Source organism: Saccostrea echinata, unplaced genomic scaffold (genome assembly GCF_033153115.1).
Source record: "Saccostrea echinata isolate AGI-Se365-2 ecotype Australia unplaced genomic scaffold, CSIRO_AGI_Sech_v1 ptg000001l, whole genome shotgun sequence".
Classification (NCBI taxonomy): Eukaryota; Metazoa; Mollusca; class Bivalvia; order Ostreida; family Ostreidae; genus Saccostrea; species Saccostrea echinata.
The window spans coordinates 35,327,432-35,352,335 of NW_026889750.1; the positions used below are offsets into that span (position 1 = coordinate 35,327,432).

The following is a 24,904-nucleotide window of genomic DNA, read 5'->3' on the forward strand; positions in this document are numbered from 1 at the left end:
GCAAAGATCTAGGTAAAATCATCCTTGTAAGAGATTTCGATACGAAAAAAAACTTTAGAAGCAAGCTTTTCCAACCATATGAATACAAATTAGTACACTGTGTAGTTGTAAGCATGTGAATTTTCCCTTATACCAGAGACACAGTAAGACACAGTTATTTAATTTGTATTTTATATTAAAGTTATATCTACTTTAAACGACAAATACATGTAATTCGATTACCCTGTATTTGATATAAAACAATATACTTACCAAAGAAGGGCCATATGTAATAGATACGTAACAAATAACGTTGTTTTCTCTATCATATCGATGATAAGTAAATCGGAATCCAAAGAATCTCAACGCAAAGCCATTACATGGACAGGTCAACCACCATGGATTAGGAATCCATCTCTGTGATTGGACAGCATACCAGTTATAACACTCGATTTCCTGAGGATTTACTGTAGTCTCTGTTGTCAGTTTAGTTACCCAGAGCCCTTTTTGCCCTAAAGAGAAAAAAAATCGATTTTTATAATGGGGAATGTTAAACTTTTTTCTCAGAAAACAACACATCAAGTGTTTATATCGAGCTTCCTCACCTGTATTGCCATAGACTTCTGTCATTCGAAAAGAAGCTGGTCGATTGGAATATGTATTACTTTCTACAAATTGTCTATATCTGTAGCCCATTGAGATACGAGTACCAAATGTGGAAGGTACATTAACGTCAATATAATTTGTGACACTGAAGGTTTCCAGACCATCAGAAACAATGAGCGATTGAAAGGTCACTCTCTGAAAATAAAGTTATAAATCACATATAGTTAAACTTTCAGCTAATGAGAAAAACCATGTTGGAATGCGGTTTTAAATGCAGTTCATGTGAGATCTTGTATATATATATTTAAGTTTCAGGTTGGAAGAATTGCTTTTGCAACCAACAAACTTTTATTTTGTTTAAAAGTTTTAATAAATCAGTACATAAAATTATGAAATTGATCCCCAAGTGCTCTGGATCGGCAAACTACTGAGCTATCATCGCTAGACAAAGAACCCCTCTTTAAAGAGACATCGAAGCAACGCTTTTTTTTAAATATGGTATTATCATATTTTTTTAATATAGAAAAAAACAATTCTTATAGTGTCTGGGTCTTCTCTCCATTTTTTTTTCATTTCTATTAAGTAAAATGCACATAAATAACGTTTTAAAATCGTGTGGAGATAACCCAGAGATAGATAAGTTTTAGAAAAATGTGTTTAAAAATGTATCATTTTGTACCAAATGACTCATCTAACTATATTTCAAGAAATTTTTTAGCAAACCAAAACTCAGTATTGGACATACTATCAGCATATAATGTTCTCCACGTGAGGCAGCTGAAGCGTTCCATAGAAAACATTTTCCCTTCCTATTTCACAGGAACAAAAGCATGCGAAAACTTCATTTGACAGATCAATGAAATTCTCAAGTGTGCCCAGATTCCTGGCGAATGGCAATCAAATGCACCCCCCCCCCTTTTTTTTTTTTTTTTTTTTTTTTTTTTTGTCTCTGTTGTATATAGCTTTCATTAAGATTTCGAGAGAATTTTGATATTTTTTTACGGTAAAAATACAATTTATGTTGTTTTGAAGAGTATATAAATTAATAAAAATACGACGTACAGTTCATTCGATTATTTTATTACAATGTACCATTGATACATTACTTGTACATGTATATATACAATTCAAAGGGTAGTGTTTAAAATTTTACAGTACCTTTGTTCTGTCCGTGAAAAACGTCATATTATACCACGTTACTTTGTAGACGATGGAGGATTTGAAACTTTTAAAATCGTCAAAGAACGTCTGGATTATTTTATCAACTCTGTTTAATATTGCTGCATCATTCTGATTCTCCCTATAATTAGAAAGGCTCAACATAAACATTTCAGATTTATGTTTTTCCCTGCCAATAAAAGAATTTACTATAAATATGAATAATTATTCATAACTGATATTCCTTACCTTTTACCATAAGACAACCATTACTTTCTAATTTTGGTATGTGTTTGAATTTCTTAGAATTTTCATTTATTTCGATTGTCTATTCCATAAACTAGAATATTTAATAACCATAACTATATGCCTTTCCATTCACGAGAAACCTGCAGTAAATGGATTCATAATTTATTATTTTTCGAAATGGTCGAGGATCAAAATAAAATCAAGAAAGCTATGAATTTCTCTCATATATAATACATATGATAAAACATTTGCATAAACAAATGTTTTTGCAAGGACAAAACATTGGGGTAACCCGCTTTTTTGCAATATGTAAGTACTGCGTGATTGCTTAAAGTCTATTTTTTGCGGGGGGGGGGGGGGGGGGGTAAACAAATGACCAAGTAAAATTATTGAAAAGGCCATCCAAATAGTCAAACTGTCAACAAATTTCATAAATCTAATTAATTTCACAGTTCTTAAAGAATTAATACTAGTGTAGTTTATTATTGCTGTATATTGTTCAAGAGAATGGTTTTGATTTGTTCCCAGTATTTGAACCCTGCTTAATATGTACTATCTTATAATAAGAAGGATAATTTCGGCATAATCGTTCCCAAGTTATTCATCAGCATCTCAGAAAATGTTTTGGAAAAATGAAAACATTCTCCACATATTTTACAGCCCTGCTTTACAGCAGTAGAATATAAGATATATCATTAAAATTAAAAACATATATCATTAACAGAAAATTCAATGTTTTATAGTAGAATATAGAATTAATTTCATTCATAAGACAGGATTTTTTAACATATATTCACTGATACTTTGCGCTCTTAAAATATGTCGTTGTTTTTTGTTTTTTTTTTTTAAAAACTCCCGTCCCACTCGTGAAATAAAATACTTGTCAAAGAACAAAAAATATTTTCTATGAAAACATACCTTTTATACACGTTGTAGTATACAGCAGAATTTAATCCTCCCTCAGCTACTAAGTCTACCCAAAATGGACAGATAATTCTTCGATTAAATGTTTCTAAACGATTGAGATCTTCAATTGAAAAACTGTTGTATCTTTCTCCAAGCCCAATAATGCCGTTTGTACCGATCTAAAATAAAGTAAAATTATAGTGAGTGAAAAGTAATAATAGATATTCATTTTATTTATTGTCTAGTCTTTTTGTAGGTGTAATAAAAAGTGCGATTTCGATTTTATACTTCAAACGTATTAAATTTTTTTCTAATTTAAAGAATGATATAAGATTCTATTCTACATTCAATATTCGAGACTGAGCTTAAGATTTATCTTAATATCATTCACTGCAATCTCTAAATGGTGAACTACTCAGTATTTCCAAAATTTTACACTGTACTGAAACTTATATGATACTATATGAAATTCCGCTCAAGTGCAGGGAATTGAATTCATACCACTACCGACAGAAAAATTCCAGTAATATACATTGTAGTTTTTACCGACAACCTACGGGCTTATAGCAGGAAAAAAATACTTTGTTCAAAATCCCGCATTAAGTTTTGAATTTTGAAGCAGAAATAGATGTACGTCTCTCTCCTCCCCCCCCCCCCCCAAAAAAAAAAATAACAATTTCATTTATCAACGTTTATTGTGAAACCTGTTATACTATGTTATTGATATTGTACTTCAGGCGCTCTTATATTATTTTCGTCAAGGATAAAAGCAGCGAATATGCACATTTTAGTGATAAATTGATTTTTTTTTTAAGCTTTTAACGCCCTATGAATTGGCCGAGTATTTGATACAAAAGACTGTATTCAGAAAAAAAACTGAAATGTATTGCTTAAAGCACAAAATTTTAACAGCTTTAATTGCTTTTGAACAATACCTTATTCATTATTTTTCTCTTTTCATGTAAGCAAAATTATTAAGACTTCGGGTTCGTTGCCCCCATCCTCTCATGCAGTGAGGAATATACAAACTACATTTACCGATAAATTTATTAGGAAAACCTACTAATAGTTTTTCGATACATAAATGTATTCACAACTTATAGTGTTATCAATGATTTACCATTATTTCAATGAAAATCCACACAAAGCTTTTATTATGCTCATGCAGCTATAATCACTTCGTTTTTCTTTTTAACATCGGGCTCAATGCTATATTATGTTCTGGAAGAACTCTGGTGCAGCCGTTTCAGAGTAAGTAAGAACTCTGGTGCAGCCGTTTCAGAGTTTATATGCAAAATTTATTAATTTATAAGTACAGATGGGTGAAGACTGCTTTCACGGATTTTGTCGATAGCAGGTCGAATGCCGAACCTTATGCGTTTAAAGTGTCACTAAGAAAACGAAAAATCTGTAAACAGGAAATGGAACCTGTTAACCGTGACGATAGCGATGTGCACATCAACACAATGCCTCCCATCGTTGCTGAATATTGCAGCATTCTAACTTATCCGTTTTAGAGTTTTTGAGCAGACAAAAAAAAAGTCATCTGAAAATCGATAAAAAAGGAGATAACTTTCGACCGGAAGTGAATTTGCAAAAATTGAAATGTCGGTACAAATTTCAGTTTGTACTACATTAACCATGAACATTTGAAATCGATCGAATCATCTCCGAGATACCGGTTATCCGAGAATCAACTCCGAGAATTTTTAAAGAGTAAGTAGATGAGATCTAGTTTTGAGTAACGAGTGGGTCTTCTGACCGATTTTTTATAAAATGAGATATTACGAGAATATTTGTTCATAAATAATGATTTTTAAAAATGCTTCCTTTGAAAACTGTACATTCCGGTGTTTTGCGAACAGTCTTCTGAACTTGATTGCTATAGAGCTATAGATTAAAGCCTTTTGGTCCCTCTGGACCCCTTGCTTGAGGGGTCAGTCCATTTTTCTTAATGTCAAATGACAGGTCCTGTGATTTTGAACACTTTTTGTTCAACATCTACTCAGAAGTTTCTTTCCGTTTTCGAGATATATAGAATAGAAATATTTAGAGGCCATCTTTTCATATGACAATGTGTTTGTAAGCAATGGTATGACCATGCAGCACAACCTAAACATAAGACGTATTTCTAGCCGAGACCAACGGAGACAAAAATCTTTTGATATGAGCATTTGCCATCCAATAATTACGCGAACTCGTGTGTTGTGACATAATAGTTCCTTACAATAGTTGCACATTGTTAAGATGAAAATTTTTTGATTCAGTTATTTTTAACAAAATATTAAATGTCAAAGATTTAATTACAGATGAATTACTTTCTGCCCTTTTGGGTCCCTTGAAATCATGTTAGAGATCTTCTTATTCTGCACAATTTTTTTTCAATATGTTTTAACAAAATAGTCATGGATAAAAAGATGAGATAAAAATGCATAAAATTAAACTCATGATTCATTTCCTAAATTTCGACCCCCTACTGAGCTTCCATACTGGACATTTTCGGATAATTTAAAACAAAACATTACAGCAAATTGTCCTCTACCGTTGCTGAAAATGTCGACTCTGACGTTTTAGCAAGTTTGGACTTCTAGATCGGACAAAATGACCCTTGAAAAATCTATTAAAGGGTGATAACTTTGTATAGCATTAATTTGTCACGAATAACTATGCAAAATATCCAAAGCACACAAAATTTAAAGTATACAGTTTACAAATGATTTCAAGATCCGTGTAATGTTTTTGATTTGAAGTAACTTACAACAACATAATTGAATCCACTAGTTGTCCCGTCACCAATTTGTAATGTCATAGGAGATGTTAGACGTTCAGATGTTACATCATCTCCAGTGATTGAAAAGTCTTCAGTGGAACCAAAAGGAAGAGGTTCTGTAATAACATAGGATTGCTCTCTGAGTAATCTGTTCTCAGAATTCTCTCATTGTTCATGTGGTATGTACAAAAAGAATTTTTCATGTATATTTATCATCATCATTTTACTAGCATCAATTAATACCTCGTCTGAGATTTTTAGATGCCTTTTTTAAACAGTAAATTTATATATATATATATATATATATATATATATATATATATATATATATATATATATATATATATATATATATATATATATATATATATATATATATATATATATATATATATATACATAAGAGCGTTAAGCTTAAAAAAATAAGAAACCCTATTAGATACATGTATTTTTTCTTGTAAGAACTAAGATCCCCCCTAAATAATAAAATAAAATGACCGATGATTGATCGATTGATTGTATGTTGTTTTACGTCCCTCTCGAGAATTTTTCACTCATATGGAGACGCCACCACCTGCCGGTGGAGAGCTGCAAACTTTGTCCTATACTCGGCACTTACGGCCATTGAGCAGTGAGGGATCTTTTTCGTGCCAGCACCTACTGCGACACGGGACCTCGGTTTATACGGTCTCATCCGAAGGACCTGTCTCCACGTCCCACAGTGGGATTCGAAACCGCGACGTAAGGATCAACTCCTTACTTCGCGACTCTAGAGCAGACGCTCTAACCACTGCGTCACGCGGGCGACAAATGACCGATGTGAATTTAATCTATATTTATTGAAAGTCCTATGGAACTAAAAAAAGAATACCATTGACGGCAGGCTCTCTTGTTGGTGGTGTTTGAGTTGTTGTTGTTGTTGTTACAGTTTGAGTGGTTGTGGTAGTAGGTGGCTGCGTGGTGGGGGTGGTGGTAGGCGGCTGCGTGGTGGAGGTGGTTGTAGTAGTTGGCAGCTGTGTTGTAGGTGTTGTGGACAATTCTGTTGTGGTTGTTGTTTCAATTTCTGTTGTGGATGTCGTCAATGACTCTGTTGAGGATGTTGTCGATGACTCTGTTGAGGATGTTGTCGATGACTCTGTTGTGGATGTTGTCGATGACTCTGTTGTGGAAGTAGGTGACTCTGTTGTGGAAGTAGGTGACTCTGTTGTGGATGTTGTTGGTGACTCTGTTGTGGATGTTGTCGATGACTCTGTTGTGGATGTTGTCGATGACTCTGTTGTGGAAGTAGGTGACTCTGTTGTGGAAGTAGGTGACTCTGTTGTGGATGTTCTTGGTGACTCTGTTGTGGATGTTGTCGATGACTCTGTTGTGGATGTTGTCGATGACTCTGTTGTGGATGTTGTTGATGACTCTGTTGAGGATGTTGTCGGTGACTCTGTTGTGGAAGTAGGTGACTCTGTTGTGGATGTTGTCGATGACTCTGTAATGGATGTTGTCGATGACTCTGTTGTGGAAGTTGCTGGTGACTGTGTTGTGGATGCTGTCGCTGACTCTGTTGATGATGTTGTCGCTGACTCTGTTGTGGTTGCTGTTAGTGACTCTGTTGTGGATGTTGTCGGTGACTCTGTTGTGGATGTTGTCGGTGACTCTGTTGTGGATGTTGTCAGTGACTCTGTTGTAGAAGTTGTCGGTGACCCTGTTTTATTTTTTTTTTATAATTTAGTTCTGATTGTTTTGATTGGATAAAAAATTACTTTATATTGTATAAATTTGGTTGCCTACGTCACAATGACTTGCGTCAAAAACGTATCAATCTACCTGACGTTACAATTAGATTTTGTACAATCTGAAGTCATTTTTAAGGGCAATCATCTTTTTTCTTACACTAAATGAATAAAAATTAAATTATAAGAAATGAAATTAATAGCTACACAATTTATACGGTATAAAATGGGTTGGAACAGTTAACGCTTTTTTATAAACCGCTTCTCGGTTTATTAAACGTAAACTGACACAACAAACTTTATACCGTATAAATTGGTTAGCTATTAAATTCATTCCTAATTAAAGACTAAAACCAATGAATAAATGATTTCTGTGATTTATTGCTGTATCATATACTAAGTAGTAAATACACCGATTCTGCACTGTACGATACGGGTGACGTCACAATACCCCATATCAAGGACCGGTCCGAAAATCAATATCACGTATCGGACCGGCGGGCAAAAATCCATATCAAACCGGAAGTAACGTTTATTTAAAGTTTAAAAGTTAATTAACTTGTTTTTATTTAAATATACATCTAAAATAATTCTTTGCTACTATCTGTGGACTTTGTTTTCAAAGACCTAAAATTTGCTTTATTAGATTTTTAAATAAAAGGTCATAATTATATGATACATAGAATACTACATACTGAAATCCATATCATATGTCATATCAGCCCTCGAGCCCCATATCAGCTCTCGGGCCTTCGGCCCTCGGGCTGATATGGGCCCCCTCGGGTTGATATGACATATGATATGGATTTTAGTATGTAATATTCTCTATTTATTAAACTTTTCTTATGCAGGTTTTTTAAATTAAATGCTCTTATATTATTTACTTTTGTTTGAATGTTTGATTTCCAAGAACATACAGTATAAGAGAATTTTAAATGAGAGTTGGTACGTGCAATTTTTGTACGTTTTTTATCATGACTATCACTGAACTTTCTATGGAAGCCCTACGAAAACAAAAAAAAAATGTATTTTGTAGGACTCGCTTGCACAAAGCTTATATCATTTGGTGACATATGCTTAATATTCATAACACTGAATAGTTAATTTCTTTTCATATAAATTGTGATATGGTTTGCAAAAAAATTATTTTATTGCATTCTACATGTGTTAAATTGAAATACACTTATTTAGAAAAATATTTGAAAACAAAAAGAAAACAGTGTATTAACTTTTATAAAAAAGACGAACAGTCTGAAAAATAAATTAGACAACTAAATTTTAGGAAGAAAAGATTGACATAATTTTTAGGCAGTGCTGATAAAAGAGGCAGATAAAATGTTAGTCTATGATAATTCAAATTTTGAATTAGGCTTTACTACAATCTTGCATGAGAAATAAATGTTAAGAGTTTATATATATAGGAAAGGTCTGAATTTTTTCTCAAATAAAATGAGCGTTCATTTCATTATACACTTTTTCTTAGACTAAATAATAGAAAAGATCCGCATGAGGTGATATTAATCATTATCGCTTTATCTCATCTTCGCTAGCCAAGGGTTTCTGATCCGCTACTCTCCTCACGAACCCTTGGCATATGGTGCTATTAAAAGTTGTTTTTTTTTCTCGAGTTGTGATTGGAGTTGATCGACATGATTCGACCAATCAGCAATTGATTTTGTAAATGATGATATTTGCCTTCGGGATATATTTTGATTCTTTAGTCTCGGGAATGAAAAACTCAAGTAAACAACGATTCGTGAGATAACATGCCACTCTATAAATAGATATGGTGTCATCCAATCTTAAGCTCATGTACAAATATTGTGACCAGGAATCTTATTAGAGATGTAGATTTGCACGATAAATAACAAATAAACATTGCTCGATATCTTCTTTTTAATTATTCTTTAAAAACTTAAATTTTCAAATACGCCTTTAATTTTTGTCGATGACGCAATTCGTGCGTATGTTGGAGGATTCGAGATCACGTGTCGTAAACAATCCCAAGTTTTGACAGCACCGTATGCCAAGGGTTTGTGAGGAGAGTAGCGGATCAAAAACCCTTGGCTAGCGAAGATGACTTTATCTAAGAGAAATACTTCTTGAATCTGTATCTCCTGCAAAAATATGATTTAAGATATATATTTTCCTAACATAAATAACTAGCTGGTGATTATGAGAAATATTTACCAATAGTTGTCGTTGGTGATTCTGTAGTAGAACCATCTTCTGCTGTTGATATAAGTGATTCTGTAGATGTTAAATTATATGCACTAGTTGTAGATTGTTCTGAAGATGTGGTTGAATCATATGATAAAGTTGTCGAAAGTAATTCTGTAGATGTCGTTAAACCATCTGCTACAGTTGTTGTTAGTGGTTCTGAAGACGTAATTGAAACAAATGTTGAAGATGTCGAAGGTGATTTTGTAGAAGTTGTTATATTATAAGTTGTAGTTGTCGACGTTGATTCTGTAGATGGTTTTGTATCAAAGGTAATTGTTGTGGATGGTACTGTATCAAATATGGTCGTTATTCGTGGTTCTGTAGACGATGTTGCAACATCTATTGTAGTAGATGTAGATGGCTCTGTAGATATGGTTGAACCGTCTGCTGTAGCCGTTGTTGGTAGTTCAGTAGATATGGTTGCGTTATCAGCTGTAATTGTTGTAGGCAGTTCTGCAAATGTGGTTGAACTAGTTGTAATTGGTGTAGGTGGTTCTGTAGATGTGGTTAAATTATCAGTTGTAATTGGTGAAGGTGCTCTTGTAGATATAGTTGCATTATCCTCAACTGTAATTTTAGTAGGTGCTACTGTAGATGAAGTTGCATTATCATCAGCTGTAATTTGAGTAGGTGTTACTGTAGATGAGGTTGCATTATCAAATGTAATTGTTGTAGATGGTTCTGTAGATATGGATGAATCATTTAATGTAGTTGTTGAAGGTGGTTCCGTATATGTTGTCATTGGTGGTTCAGTTGTCGTAATAAATTCTGAAGAAGTTGTCATATCTGTGGTTGCTGTCACATTCCTATATGATACAGATTTTATTTCATATAAAGTAGCTTACGAGACAGTCTTTACTCTTAAACAATCAATTACAAAAAATAACAGGTCAGTATTATCTCAAGAAATATTTTTTTTCTTACATGCATTTTAGATCATTTCCAACCTGAGTGCAGTCTCCATTAGCACATGGTTCTATGGCGGTAAAAATCTCGCAGGGATAAGATGTACTTGTAAATTCTAATAATCAAGAAATAGTTTTTAGATTAAATGCTTTCATTACATGAAGCCATATCAGATATCAGACAAACGTTTCTTGCACTGTAAAAAATTACAAAAAGGATTAGAACTCTTAATTACTGTAGAGGTTTAATAACTTCAACTCTTAATATTTGCTCACTTGCTGTTTGTCCATTATAATCTGTTACGGTCACTTCATCTACTGTATACTGAAGCCCATCAAATGTTATGTTCAGTTGTTGATTTAACATCACATGAATTGTAAGAGAAATATTGCTTTTGGCTTCTTTACCGAATGTTTTATCTACGACTATGATAAAGCTGGTGTTGATGTTAGGACATCTGTCAAAATATATGTGCAAACACTGTACTGGCATAAGAAAAACAAGTGAAGTATCATTTTTGTGATTGATTCTAGTAACAAAAGTATTTCTTTGTATTGCATAAAAATTTTCATTCTTTAAATTTTGCTTTTTCGTCTACTATAACGGATACAATGTACATGTAAGTGAAAGTCAATTATACTAGTACAAAAATAAATCATATGTACCGATAATAGGATTTCATGGTTTAAATATTGAGTTTTATAAATCATACTCAAGGCTACTGATGGGTAGTAAATACTAAGGAATATAATTTACGTTTTATCAAATAACAAAATATGGAAGAATAAATCCCTTCATCAGAGTAAAGTTGTTTTATCGAATAAAAAACTTGATCTACTTTAGTTTTTCTTTGTAAAAACAACAAAGCCGTCATTACACTGTTGATCAATGATATAATAGTGTATCATGAAATAATAACAAATATTAACTTCAGCAGTTCTTCAACATCACATTTCAGTCCTTTACTTTTTTAACATTCTCGTCAATGAAGGTACGTTAAATCTACCCTACTTATAATGGATCAATTTCATAAAAATCCTTACAGATATAATTTACCCCTCACAAAAAGATTAACTGCAGTAAAGGAGAAACTTAAGACGTATTGTTTTTAACTATATTCTAAACTTTATTCTAGAAGTGGTGTAAATCAATGTGGATTCTCAAAACCTCCGAAAAACTTTTAGAAAATTAAAAATCACAATATCTTTTTTTCAAAAGCTAGCAACATCAAAACGTATCACTTTTTGACACTTTACACAACAATTTTTCACACTTAATTAAAAAAAGGGGTTTTTTTATATAATGGACAACAGCTTCTTCAACAAAAATGAATCTCTGAAATTTTCATATTTTGATTGATCACTAACAAAATTACTTTGTTAAAAATATATATACACTATACAATATGACGTCATAGCTAGCTATATGATGTGAACTTTAAAGATAAAGATTTCTTAATATTTATATTTTAGAGAATTAATTCAAACCCTAGAAATGAATGGAAACATGCAAAACCTAATATAAACTTAATCTTGTATATTTTGGATGTTATAATTAACGAAGTATTTGTCACGGAGTTAAATATCTAACTTATGGTTAAATATTTGCCAAGTGAAAATTATTCAAAACGAGAACTCATGAGTTACATGTAACTGTGTAAAGTGTCAAAAAGTGATACGTTTTGATGTTGCTAGCTTTTGAAAAAAAGATATTGTGATTTTTAATTTTCTAAAAGTTTTTCGGAGGTTTTGAGAATCCACATTGATTTACACCACTTCTAGAATAAAGTTTAGAATATAGTTAAAAACAATACGTCTTAAGTTTCTCCTTTACTGCAGTTAATCTTTTTGTGAGGGGTAAATTATATCTGTAAGGATTTTTATGAAATTGATCCATTATAAGTAGGGTAGATTTAACGTACCTTCATTGACGAGAATGTTAAAAAAGTAAAGGACTGAAATGTGATGTTGAAGAACTGCTGAAGTTAATGGGAGTTAAAAAGCATATACTGTGTGCCTCATAAAAAATTAAGGGTTATTAATCAGGTTCGCAGATTTATTTTCTTCGTTTTGTTTTATAATGAAGACAGGCAGTGTTTTTATCAGTAAGTCCTAGTCAGCATTTCCTATGTTGTACTTAACATGAAAGATACAAAAGTTAAACATTACGCCGCATACTTTGAAGTATAGTTTTTGCCCATACTGAAAGCTTATATTCTACAATACTTGGAAAAGTGCAGCTACATATAGAATCGTGTGGTTTACATGAAATGGTGAAAATTCTTTAATTGTTTAAACGATTGTTTAAACACTTTGGAAAAGTTTCATGCAAAAGTGTAGAATAATTATTTCTGTGACAGGAAAGTAGAATTCTAGCAGCACTTTTCATGGCCAAGAGATGATTTCACATAACAGAACTTATTTTCCCCGGGTTAGTTTTGAGCATTCAACTCTCTCTTCTAAGGAACTTTTAATGTCTTGTAAAACTCTACATTCTTACATTTTCTAACAGCCCTATATTCAGTCTTTTAATTTTTCTACTTTGTCCACTACAACCGATGTCTGAAAGGTCGTTATTTATAATACTTATAGTTTAAAAAATACATATGTACCCTGTATATGATCTCGAGAATGAAATATAGATAGTTTACTACTGTATCTCCTCGTCAAGGGCTCTTGGGTAATGCATAATCATGGATAGTAAATGTTCAGTAAGTGAGATCAAAGTTTTACTCAATCAAAGCATAACATTAGTGTTTATTTTTCTATTCCAAATTATTTTTAGTATAGCAATTAAACACCTTATTCTATCATCTGACTCTAGCTGTAACAACAATATTAACATCATAACACTCTGAACAATAACTAATATTTCACTGCTAAAAATAGTTTATCGTGAAATAAAACTGTCTTTCTTTAGTTTAAATGATCATTTCTATGAGTTAAGATAATTCAACGTTCAATTCTCACGTTTACAAATATCGGAAGCATTTACTTCTATGCTCTTAAGAGCTTCTACATTTCTTGTCCTATACTTACATTGCGACAGATACCTCCAATCTTTTAAAACCTGGTGTAGAACTGAAAATTTCCGTCAGCTAAAATTAAAGACATACTTTTAGCAAGTTAAGAGTAATTTTCTTACATGTGAAATAAATGTAAGAAATATTTTTTATGATCAATATAGGTTTTACATCAGAATTAAAATTTGTAGATAGCTACCGCTGCATGCATTTTAGTTCTGGTGGTTGATCCATTCGATTGATCACACAAAGCATTAATGTATACACTTCCAGAAAATGTCATTTCATTTGGATCTGAAAATGAAGCTTTAACTTTTAAAATGATCAAGCAATGTTTTTTTTTTTTTTTTTTTTTTACAATCTTCTAGTTAAAATACCAGTTCAATCAAATATTAAAAACCTTTTATACACGTTAATTCAAAAGATATTAGATTCTAAAGGCGAATGAGTGAGTAATGGTCAGATCAAAGATCTTAATAAATTAGTCTCTCCTCACTCCCTTAATCCATTACATGATTTTAAAATTTCTAAGCTGTTGAACTTCTGTAGAATATTTATATTATCACCATCAAGGCATGTAATACTTTTTAAATTAAATTTCAAGAATGAAGATTAAAAGATAAAAGATATAAAAGATCAATACAGTTAGTATTATCTTCCTTCTCATTTTGATCTACAAAATGTACATTTCAATTTATTTAATTCTAACTGATGAAATATCGGAATCGGGATTATCGGGATTTGTGATTAATGTTTAAACCTACATGTACCTGTCGTATATCCTGATGTAGAGGATTCTGTAGTGTTTGTCGCGGGCGGTTCAGGTGTGACTGATGAAGGCGATTCTGTGGTGTTCGTTGTAGGCTGTTGTGGTGTGGTCGGTGAAAGAGATTGTGTAGAATTTACTGTTAGGGTTTCAGGTGTGGTTAATGAAGATGCTTCTGAAGTGTTTGTCTTAGGCTGGTAAGGTGTGGTTGATGAAGCAGGTTCTGTAGCGTTTATTGTAGGCTGTTCTGGTGTGGTTGATGAAGGAGATTCTGTCAAGTTTGTTGTAGGCTGTGTTGGTGTGGTTGATGAAGATGGCTCTGAAGCGTTTGTTGTAGGCTGTTCTGGTGTGGTTGATGAAGAAAATTCTGTAGCGTTTGTCGTAGGCTGTTCTGGTGTAGTTGATGAAGGAGGTTCTGTTATGTTTGTTGTAGGCTGTGTTGGTGTGGTTGATGAAGATGGTTCTGTAGCGTTTATTGTAGGCTGTTCTGGTGTGGTTGATGAAGGAGGTTCTGTCATGTTTGTTTTAGGCTGTGTTGGTGTGGTTGATGAAGATGGCTCTGTAGCGTTTGTTGTAGGCTGTTCTGGTGTGGTTGATGAAGAAAATTCTGTAGCGTTTGTCGTAGGCTGTTCTGGTGTAGTTGATGAAGGAGGTTCTGTTATGTTTGTTGTAGGCTGTGTTGTTGTGGTTGATGAAGATGGTTCTGTAGCGTTTGTTGAAGGCTGTTCTGGTGTGGTTGATGAAGGAGGTTCTGTCATATTTGTTTTAGGCTGTGTTGGTGTGGTTGATGAAGATCGCTCTGTAGCGTTTGTTGTAGGCTGTTCTGGTGTGGTTGATGAAGGAGGTTCTGTCATGTTTATTGTAGACTGTTCTGGTGTGGTTGATAAAGAAGGTTCTGTGGCGTTTGTTGTAGGCTTTTCTGGTGAGGTTGATAAAGAAGGTTCTGTAGTTTTTGTTGTAGCCTGTCCTGGTGTGGTTGAAGAAGGGGGTTCTGTAGCGTTTGTTGTAGACTGTTCTGGTGAGGTTGTTGAAGGTGGTTCTGTAGTGTTCATTGAAGATGGTTCAGGTATTGTTGATGAAGCAGGTTCTGTGTTGTTTGTTGTGGGTTGTTCTGGTGTAGTTGATAACGCTGGTTCTGTAGCATTTGTTGTCAGCTGTTCAGGTGTGGTTAATGAAAATGGTTCTGTAGCGTTAAGTGTAGACTGTTCTGGTATTGTTGATAAAAAATGCTCTGTAGCGTTTGTTATAGGCTGTTCTGGTGTGGTTGATGAAGGTGGTTCTGTAGCGTTTGCTGTAAGCTGTTCTGGAGTGGTTGGTGAAGATGGTTCTGTAGCGTTTTTTGTAGTCTGTTCTGATGTTGTAGCGTTTGTTGTAAGCTGTTCTGGTGTGGTTGATGAAAGAGATTCAGTAGCGTTTATTGTAGTCTGTTCTGGTGTTGTTGGTGAAGATGGTTCTGTTGCGTTTGTTGTAGGCTGTTCTGATGTGGCTGATAAAGCAGGCTCTGTAGTGTTTGTTGTAAGCTGTTCAGGTGTGATTGATGAAAGAGATTCAGTAACGTTTGTTGTAGGCTGTTCTGGTGTAGTTATTGAAGATGATTCTGAAGCGTTTGTTGTAGACTGTTCAGGTGTTGTTGATAAAACAAGTTCTGAAACGTTTGTTGTAGGCTGTTCTGGTGTGGTTAATGAAAATGGTTCTGAATGGTTATTTGTAGACTGTTCAGTTGTTGATAATAAAGCTTCTGAAGTGTTTACTGTGGGTTGTTCTGGTGTGGTTAATAAATCAGATTCAGTAACGTTTGTTGTAGGCTGTTCTGGTGTAGTTATTGAAGATGATTCTGAAGCGTTTGTTGTAGACTGTTCAGGTGTTGTTGATAAAAAAAGTTCTGAAACGTTTGTTGTAGGCTGTTCTGGTGTGGTTAATGAAGATGGTTCTGAATGGTTTGTTGTAGACTGTTCAGTTGTTGATAATACAGTTTCTGAAGTGTTTACTGTGGGTTGTTCTGGTGTGGTTAATAAATCAGATTCTGTAGCGTTTGTTGTAGGCTGTTCCGTTGTGGTTAATAATGCAGACTCTGTAGCGTTTGTTGAAGACTGTTCCGGTGTGGTTAATAATGCAGACTCTGTAGCGTTTGTTGAAGACTGTTCCGGTGTGGTTAATAATGCAGACTCTGTAGCGTTTGTTGAAGACTGTTCAGGTGTGGTTAATAATGCAGACTCTGTAGCGTTTGTTGAAGACTGTTCAGGTGCAGTAGATAAAGCAGGTTCTGTAGCGTTTGTTGTAGACTGTTCAGGTGCAGTAGATAAAGCAGGTTCTGTAGCGTTTGTTGTAGACTGTTCAGATGTAGTTGATGACGGCGATTCTGGTGTGTCTGTTGTTGCTGTCACGTTCCTGGATGAAATTTTCATTGCATTATATTTGTTTGCCTGTCGGACATATTTTGATATATTTTTAAAAAGAAGGGCGATATATAATCTCAGAATGAAAATTTAAGTTGTATATTTTACCTGCATTCCAGGACATTTCCAATCTGAATACAATTTCCAGTCGGGCAAGGTTTTATGGCCAAGAAAACATCACAGGGTTCAGATGTATTTGTAAATACTATTAATCAAAACAATATTTTTGTCGTATATCAAACACATTTCTTACTCTATTTGAATTGACATATGTTGATTAGAGCTATTATTTATTGTTATATGGTTTAAATATTTGCTCACTTGCTGCTTGTTTATTGTAATCTGTTGTGGTAACTTCATCCACTGAGTATTGCTGTCCTTCGAATGTTATGTACATTTGCTGAGTTAACATCATATGAATTGACATAGAAAAGTTGCTTTGGGCCTCTTCACTTAACGTTCTATTAATGACTAAGGTAAAGGTGTTTGGGCATCTGTCAAAACATGCAAACAATTTTTTTTTTATTTTCTGAGATAAAAAATGATTTATTAATGCATTGATTTAATACATACTAGAGATAATATAATATAATATAATAAAATATAATATAATATAATATAATATAATATAATATAATATAATATAATATAATATAATATAATATAATATAATATAATATAATATAATATTTTATTATATGATTGAATGATTACTATCTCTCTGATTGGCTGAGATCCAACAATGTTGAAAAAAAATCAACGTTATATTCACCTGCACATGACCTTTCAGGGGAATATAAGGATTTATTTTCTCTACATTGGTCTAAAAATAGATCGGAAAATTCCAAAATGATACAAATAGTTTTGAAAAGCTATTTCACTTGCTACCTGCTTCCACTCAAGTGAACATCACATGAGGGAATTTATAATTTGGGTTGGGGTGGTTGTGGGGGGTTGAGATTATGTGCAGGGAACCTCCCCCCAAACAATATTTTTTCTGAACATAAATTTTAACTTTTAATTTAGACTAAAAATATTCATTGAAATGCTGGTCCCTCACTCCAACCTTAAAACAAAATTTGAAGTTATAAGAATTCTCTTTTCCTCGGAGCTAATCAAAGATCTTTTTCAGCTCTCATCTTCCACTGATAATACCCCCTCCCCTTCTAAATCTATTCTATAAAAGAGCCAGACATTATTTCTTTTTCTCATACCCACTAAAGTACATTTTTTAAAATTCCAAATTAATCCGATTGTAATGCTTATTTAACCCTGCTTCTCTCATTGCATTTAGCTAGGACCTAAGTAAATGTAAACAATTAAGTAAGATTGCATGAACTGCTTAATGAGTTCGTATCATTTAATTATTAAATCATTTGATCAAACAATTATTTTCAGGGTTTTTTTTTCTCACTCCATTCTATGATGTTGTCACCTTTACCTTGACGTTTGGTAACATGAAAACCTGATTCAAAACCTGTAAATCCTTTTCACAATAGTTCTATGGTCTTGTCGTGTCTTTTTCCCGTTTAGAAATGTATTACTTTAATCAAGATATATTACTTTTTTGGTTATATGTCTTTTGTGGCATATCAGATATCAGTTATATCCTAAAATCACCGTCTACGCAGAGATGAAAAAAAAGTGCAAAATCCATGCGGAAGCAATACCTAGGCGATATAATAAGAGGGGCATCGTGACAATTGATCAACAAAAGTGCCAATCCTTCTGTCTTAAAAAATTCTGTTGGGATTTGAACACTTTGGTCCCAGATATGTGTAGGAAATCACAAGCAACATCTTATACCTTTTCAGTCTCTTTTGGGCATTTTTCTGCCCGCACACATCATTTTTAAACAACTCGGTGCTCCAAGACGTTCAATGACGTTGCCATTCTCGATGCCAATTTAAATCAAAATTTCATTAAATGACGTTTCATAAATATTGTAGCAACAGATGAAATATTTAAATCTTCATACGCTAGAACAGTGCAATTGGTGATTCACAACATTATCTATATAATGAAAATGTTAGGGAAGTGACTTGCTCTGTGAAGCATATTTTATCATATTAATATAGCTGTTTATTTATATTTTTTAAATCACCGGCGAACATGAAATATTTGTATTTTTATTTGTATTTTATATCTGAATTTTGTTAAATTCATGCGAATAGAGCACTCACAATACAAATTGTCCGCACACTTTTCTAACAGCCCTATGTATTTAATCTTTTAATTTTGCTAATTTGTCTACTACAACCGATGTCTGAAACTTCGTTATCTATAATACTTATAGTTTAAAAAATACATTTGTACCCAGTATATAATCTCGAGAGTGAAATATTGAGAGTTTACTACCATACATGTATATCCTCGACAAGGGTTCTTGAATAATACATGTTCGTGGATAGTAAATACTCGATAAGGGAGATCAAAGTTTTATTTAATCAAAACATGAGTTCATTTTTCTATTCCAAATTATTTTTAGTATAACAAGTGTACACCTTATTCTTCGTTTGGCTCTAGCTGAAACAACAACATAACCACTACAACACTACTGAATAATAACTGACTTATATTACACGGCTCAAAATAGTGTATCATGAAATAAAACTAAATGCTACTACCTTTTTTCTGTTTAAATGATAAATTCTATGAGTTTAGATAATTCTACGTTCAATTCTCACGTTTACAAATAAACACACGTACTTATTGTAGCATTCACGTCTCTGCTCTTAAAAGTTTCTAATTTCTTGGTAAAACCTACACTTACATTGCAACAGATACCTCCAATCTTTTAAATCCTGGTGTAGAATTGAAGATTTCAGTCAGCTAAAAATGAAGTGATGATTTTACAATATTCCTAAAGAGATTTTACATGTACATGCAAGTAACAAGTAAGACATATTCTGTAATCATCAGAGGTTTCAGATCAGGAAAAAATATTAATAGTTACCGCCGCATGCATTTTATTTCTGTCGGTTGTTTCATTGGATTGATTACACAAAGTACCCATGTTAACACTCCCATAAAATGTCATTTCATTTGGATCTGAAAAATGTAGCTTTTACATAAAAACTAATCACGTAACTTCTTGTTTTTAATCATTGTAAATATTTAGCTACACAAATCTTTGTTAGTGTTCCGCTAATTAAAGAGTAATTTATTGGTATGGACTGGTCTTCCCCATTCACGTAATACATAAATTATGACTCTATCTATATACAGCATTAAAAATCAAGATATGTAGAATTATCTTGCAATTACTCTCAAATGAAGTGCATAAAACTTAAGTAAGATTTTAAGTGTAAATACATCGCTACATAATTTTAACTCTGCATAAATTACATTTTATTTACATTTGTAACTGATATAATGGACAACGGTTACCTGTAATAGTTACTACTGTAGATGATTCCAAAGATAAAGTTGTTGGTTCTGTAGCGTGTTCTGTTGTGTTTGTCGTTGGCTGTTCAGGTGTGGTTGATAAGGGAGTTTCTGTGGAATTTTCAGTAGTTTGTTCAGGTGAGATTGATGAAGGAGGTTCTGTTGTGTCTGTTGTTGACAGTTCGGATGTGGTTAATAAAGCTGGATCAACACCGACTGTTGTTTGTGTTTCTGTTGTGTTCAATGTAGACAGCTCTGTTGTGTCTGTTGTTGGTGTATTAGCTGTGGTTGATGATGGTTGCTCTGTTGTTTTAGTAAGCATTTCTGAAATTGAGTTCGTTGTTTTTTTCCAATTGATATTGTGATATTAAATTGGAATGAAAAGCAATATAAAAAGTCACTTCATGATGCTTACATCGCATGTTGTGGGTCCCGAAATTAACATTTTGCAAAGTAGCAAAATCTTGGTGCAGGTGCAGTTAAATATTACTGGTATATGAAGAGTAAAGAGAAAATTTTAACCTAATCTTAATAATTATGTTAATCCTCCTGGTCATCAAAGATTTTATTGATATTCAATCCATACATGTAAACAAAATAATACCTGTTGTGCTGTCAGGGTCTTCTGTTGTACTTGTGGTTTCTGCTGTTGTGTTGGTTTCTGCTGCTGTGGAAGCTGTTTTAAAAAAATACTAAGAATATGAACAGACTTTAAAATTCATAGCTGAGGTAAGTGGCGCTTATTCTTATTATGTCATTAAAATAGCGCGCTTATTACATGTACAAATGACCAATAATATAATCTACATAATTTACCTATACATTTTAGCTTGTAAATAATAAAACCTCTATGAAAATATTATGTATTTACATAGATTTCTTTTCATTCCAATTTCCGTAAATTGTTCTGAATCATTTCAAATAATGAAAAAACAAGTTCTTGTGCTGTCATAAAATTATAACAAATAAAAATTAAAAAACTATTGAATCTGCCTTATGTTACGTGATAAAAGAACCTCTTTGTTGCATTTTGCAAATAGAATTATGTTTTTATCAAGAAAAATATTTTCTGAAATCCCTATAACTAAGATGTTGCATTTTGCGCCCTCATAAATTCAAGAAAAAGCGCAAAAACATTAACTAAAATTTATCATTCGAAAAATTTGACTTGACTACATGTACATTATGAAGAAATTATTGGATACAAACACTCCAATATGTCTGCTGTATAGTTATTCATTGAAAGTTAATATTTTCTTAAAACTTTCCTTGCTGGCATCTTAGCGAGGCCGAGCCTAATTACTTCTACCCTAGATATTTTGATAAAATTTCTTAAATGAATTTTTACTATTATACTAATTATTTTAAAATAAAAAAAATCAAATGTTAACTATCCCGATTTTTTAGGGGGCCATCTCAAAAGTTGTCAAATTTTACCATTGGAGCCTATGGGAATTTGTTGGAAAAGCGCCAAATTATCACATGTTCCCCTTATTTTTTGTATTTCTGCCCTAGGGATTTCCTTTTCAGTCAAATACATTAAAGTTATTGTAAAAAGGCACCAAACTGAGAAATTTCAAAAAAGTTGACCATCTGGTTTGGTCTAGGAATTATTACAAAGTTTATTTTTTTCCAATGGCCAATACCTCTAAATTTCCCATATTACGGCATACCTTTTGTATATATCGGTGCAGATGAATTACTTTGGAAAAAAATAACCATGTTTAGAATGCTGGTATGTTTCCTTTGATGTTCTTTCAACAGTTTTTAATAAAATGTCCATGGACGTCTTGAATACTCAAGCGAGTTATGCGTCATTCTTCAGCGTCATGCATTGCTTACAGAACCAGAAAACAGTGACGTCGTGAATGCCATTTTAGGGTTTAATCCTAATTATTGTCTTAAAAGCACATTTTAAGACCCACAATCATTACAGGTAATATAATTTAATGTAAATTTTGTATTAAAATTACAATACTAAGAATAGTTGTTATGTTGCACCTACGACTGTATGAAACTAAAAAAGCTGCGCAAAGACATGCGCACTCGAATTAGACTCGGCCTCGTTAAGCTTATATGAATATTTTAATGGACAAATTACAGTTGTTGCCTATGACCCAGAACATCATCTTATGCCTTGTTCACTCGAATGTTCACTCATTAAATATTTAACTCGCAATAAAATAATGCCACGTAAAATAATTCTAATAAAACTAATGCGAATTATATTGTATACACACGACAGTTAATGAGAAGTTAACTAATGCGCATTAAAGTTTTATTTCTACAGGTAAGTTATTCAATAAGGCCATTATGACGTCATTTGCAAATCACGTCACCTTATACAGAGCAGCATCTAGCTTACATAATGTTATAGTATCTGTAGACGTTTTTGTAGATAAGCATATTTTTCCTTTGTTTTTTACTCACAAATAGCATAAGTACCTACCACCGACATGTGGCATGCGACTTAATTTTGCTATTACGCATGCGTCAAAATTTAATTCGAATTGGCTTCGCTTAGCGTTCGGATGGACCTAATGCAAAGTAATTTTATGTGTATTAAACTAATTTGAACTAGAGTAATTCGTATTAAATTCGCCTTGTGAATGCGGGTCAAATTTAATTCTCAGTTACTTACGTTTAATTCGAATTAAACTCTTCTTGTGAACAGGGCATTATATCAGCGTCATATTTCAAAGGTCAGAGTATCTTGGCAATGAGATACTGAAATGTATATAGCTATAACTCTGGCATCACTGATCTGAACAAACTCTCTGTTGTGTCGTTGCCCATGACTTATAGTTAAAGGTGTTTCATGATCTTGACTCAAGGTTTTATCTAGAAGGTACATGTAAATGTCACTAGGGAACGACATATTGAAAATGTCTCCTAGCCATTACACTTGAATCCCTGATTGGAAAGGGTTCGAAACTGAGTATGTAGTGGCTATTTGACCAATGTGTGTGTTTAATCTTTACAAATAAAGTCAAATATTAAAGGTCAATGTATACCTTCCCCAATTATATTATCATTATACATGAATCATCTTCACTGAGTGAACTTGATTTTAAACAAGAACATAGATTACTTAATTCAACACTTAACTTAACAAGTATAAGGTTTTCTTTATATTCATATACAAATATATTGTAAATATTCACCAATATACCGCATGCATATAGCTCAGTCATCACCTAAGTTATGTCTTTGAGAATACTTGTAGACCATGTATATATAAAAAAGTACATAGTAAATTTAGCGAATTCCATTTTTGAAAATTTTTGTCAATTGCAAAAAGGCCAAATTATATCCCCGCCAAAATAACCAGCTAAACGGTATTTTAATCTAGAGTTCAAATTTAGTGACTTTTAAAATTAGATCTGACAGACATAACAGTGAAAAATCAAATTTAAAGATTTCAATTTAGACTTAATCCCACTCCAATTTTCTGGAAAATATACATGTATTTCTCAACCATTGTTCTTCATAAACACATTCTCATCCAACTCTATAGTAAAAATAACACGACTGAACTGGACCGAATTTGAAGATATACCATTTACATTGAATTTCGACTATTCAAACGAGAGAATATCGCCCGCGTGGCGCAGTGGTTAGAGCGTCTGCTCTAGAGTTGCTCTAGAGTCGCGAAGTAAGGAGTTGATCCTTACGTCGCGGGTTCGAATCCCACTGTGGGACGTGGAGACCGGTCCTTCGGATGAGACCGTATAAACCGATGTCACGTGTCGCAGTAGGTGCCGGCACGAAAAAGATCCCTCACTGCTCAATGGCCGTAAGTGCCGAGTATAGAACAAAATTTGCAACTCTCTACCGGCAAGTGGTGGCGTCTCCTTATGAGTGAAAAATTCTCGAGAGGGACGTTAAACAACAAAGAATCCCAACCCAACAATGGATATTACTAAAGAAAGAAATTAAACCCTTATTGTTTTATATTTTTGCAGCCTAATCATCGAATCATCTTTCATTGTAACCTTTCGTTTTAACACGCAGTTGCACCAATAGGATTGCAATTCTTAGAGATTTTCTTCAGCTCTTCGATGCACACAAGGACCATGATATGACTGTTTTGGACGTTTCAAAGGGATCTTTACTCGAACATGGTATCGCATTAACTTTGGAAGCAAGTGCAGTGAGATCAGCAATAAAGTGATGTGTTGGTACTTTAAAAAGAGTGTAACTACCGTAGCATCGGTATTCTAACGTCTCTGTAGTTAACCTATTGGAAGTGTTTCAAATCATACTCTGTAGGAGGGCAATTTTTAGACAAGACGTTCTTGGCGGCTTGTCTAAGAAAGACTTCTTTCAAGATTCAGGCTTGAAACTTCTCCGTATTTTTGAATTCACCTTCATAGTTTTAGAAATTTTGTGATTAGATTTCTTAAGTGAAGAATGGGATGATTTTTGTCAAAAAGTTTAAAGCAGTGCATCGAATTATGATACAGATAATCTAGTGAATTACATCATTTTGAATGGAAAAGAAAATGCAGATGTAAACTTTGATTTGAATTGAACAAGCAGAGAAAAAAAAGTAGATGTTGAAGGTATTTTAAATTCTAATAAAAAATGAGATTAACTTTATAAAAGTTTGTATGGGTAACGGATAATTTTGTGATGAAGCCAGGACTTGAACACTTCTATGCTTAAATGACAGATTTACTAGGTAATTGCTCATGGCGGTAAAGTGCCTCTGGTTTTAAGTAATCAACTCAGTTAAAAGAATTTCTGAACATCTAACACTAACTGGAACATTGTGTAAGTTTATTACAAATTAAGAGCGCTGTTCTCTGA

The 24,904-nt window shown here is 33.1% G+C and overlaps 1 protein-coding gene across 1 annotated transcript in view; it reads right to left on the reverse strand.

Annotated features, from left to right (window-relative positions):
* Positions 1-1,734: 1,734 nt before the first annotated feature.
* Positions 1,735-24,904, reverse strand: part of LOC133197134 (mucin-2-like) — a 39,774-nt gene continuing 16,604 nt past the window's right edge. The window contains exons 4-19 of the mRNA XM_061332995.1: positions 20,697-20,768; positions 20,096-20,416; positions 19,662-19,756; positions 19,479-19,537; positions 17,027-17,199; positions 16,814-16,910; positions 14,314-16,697; positions 13,743-13,837; positions 13,560-13,618; positions 10,797-10,978; positions 10,540-10,636; positions 9,583-10,421; positions 6,540-7,364; positions 5,657-5,784; positions 2,911-3,077; positions 1,735-1,885 (exon numbers count right to left, since the gene is read on the reverse strand). Of these exons, the coding sequence (XP_061188979.1) occupies positions 1,735-1,885; positions 2,911-3,077; positions 5,657-5,784; positions 6,540-7,364; positions 9,583-10,421; positions 10,540-10,636; positions 10,797-10,978; positions 13,560-13,618; positions 13,743-13,837; positions 14,314-16,697; positions 16,814-16,910; positions 17,027-17,199; positions 19,479-19,537; positions 19,662-19,756; positions 20,096-20,416; positions 20,697-20,768 (5,744 nt within the window). The remainder of the gene's footprint in view (positions 1,886-2,910; positions 3,078-5,656; positions 5,785-6,539; positions 7,365-9,582; positions 10,422-10,539; positions 10,637-10,796; positions 10,979-13,559; positions 13,619-13,742; positions 13,838-14,313; positions 16,698-16,813; positions 16,911-17,026; positions 17,200-19,478; positions 19,538-19,661; positions 19,757-20,095; positions 20,417-20,696; positions 20,769-24,904) is intronic.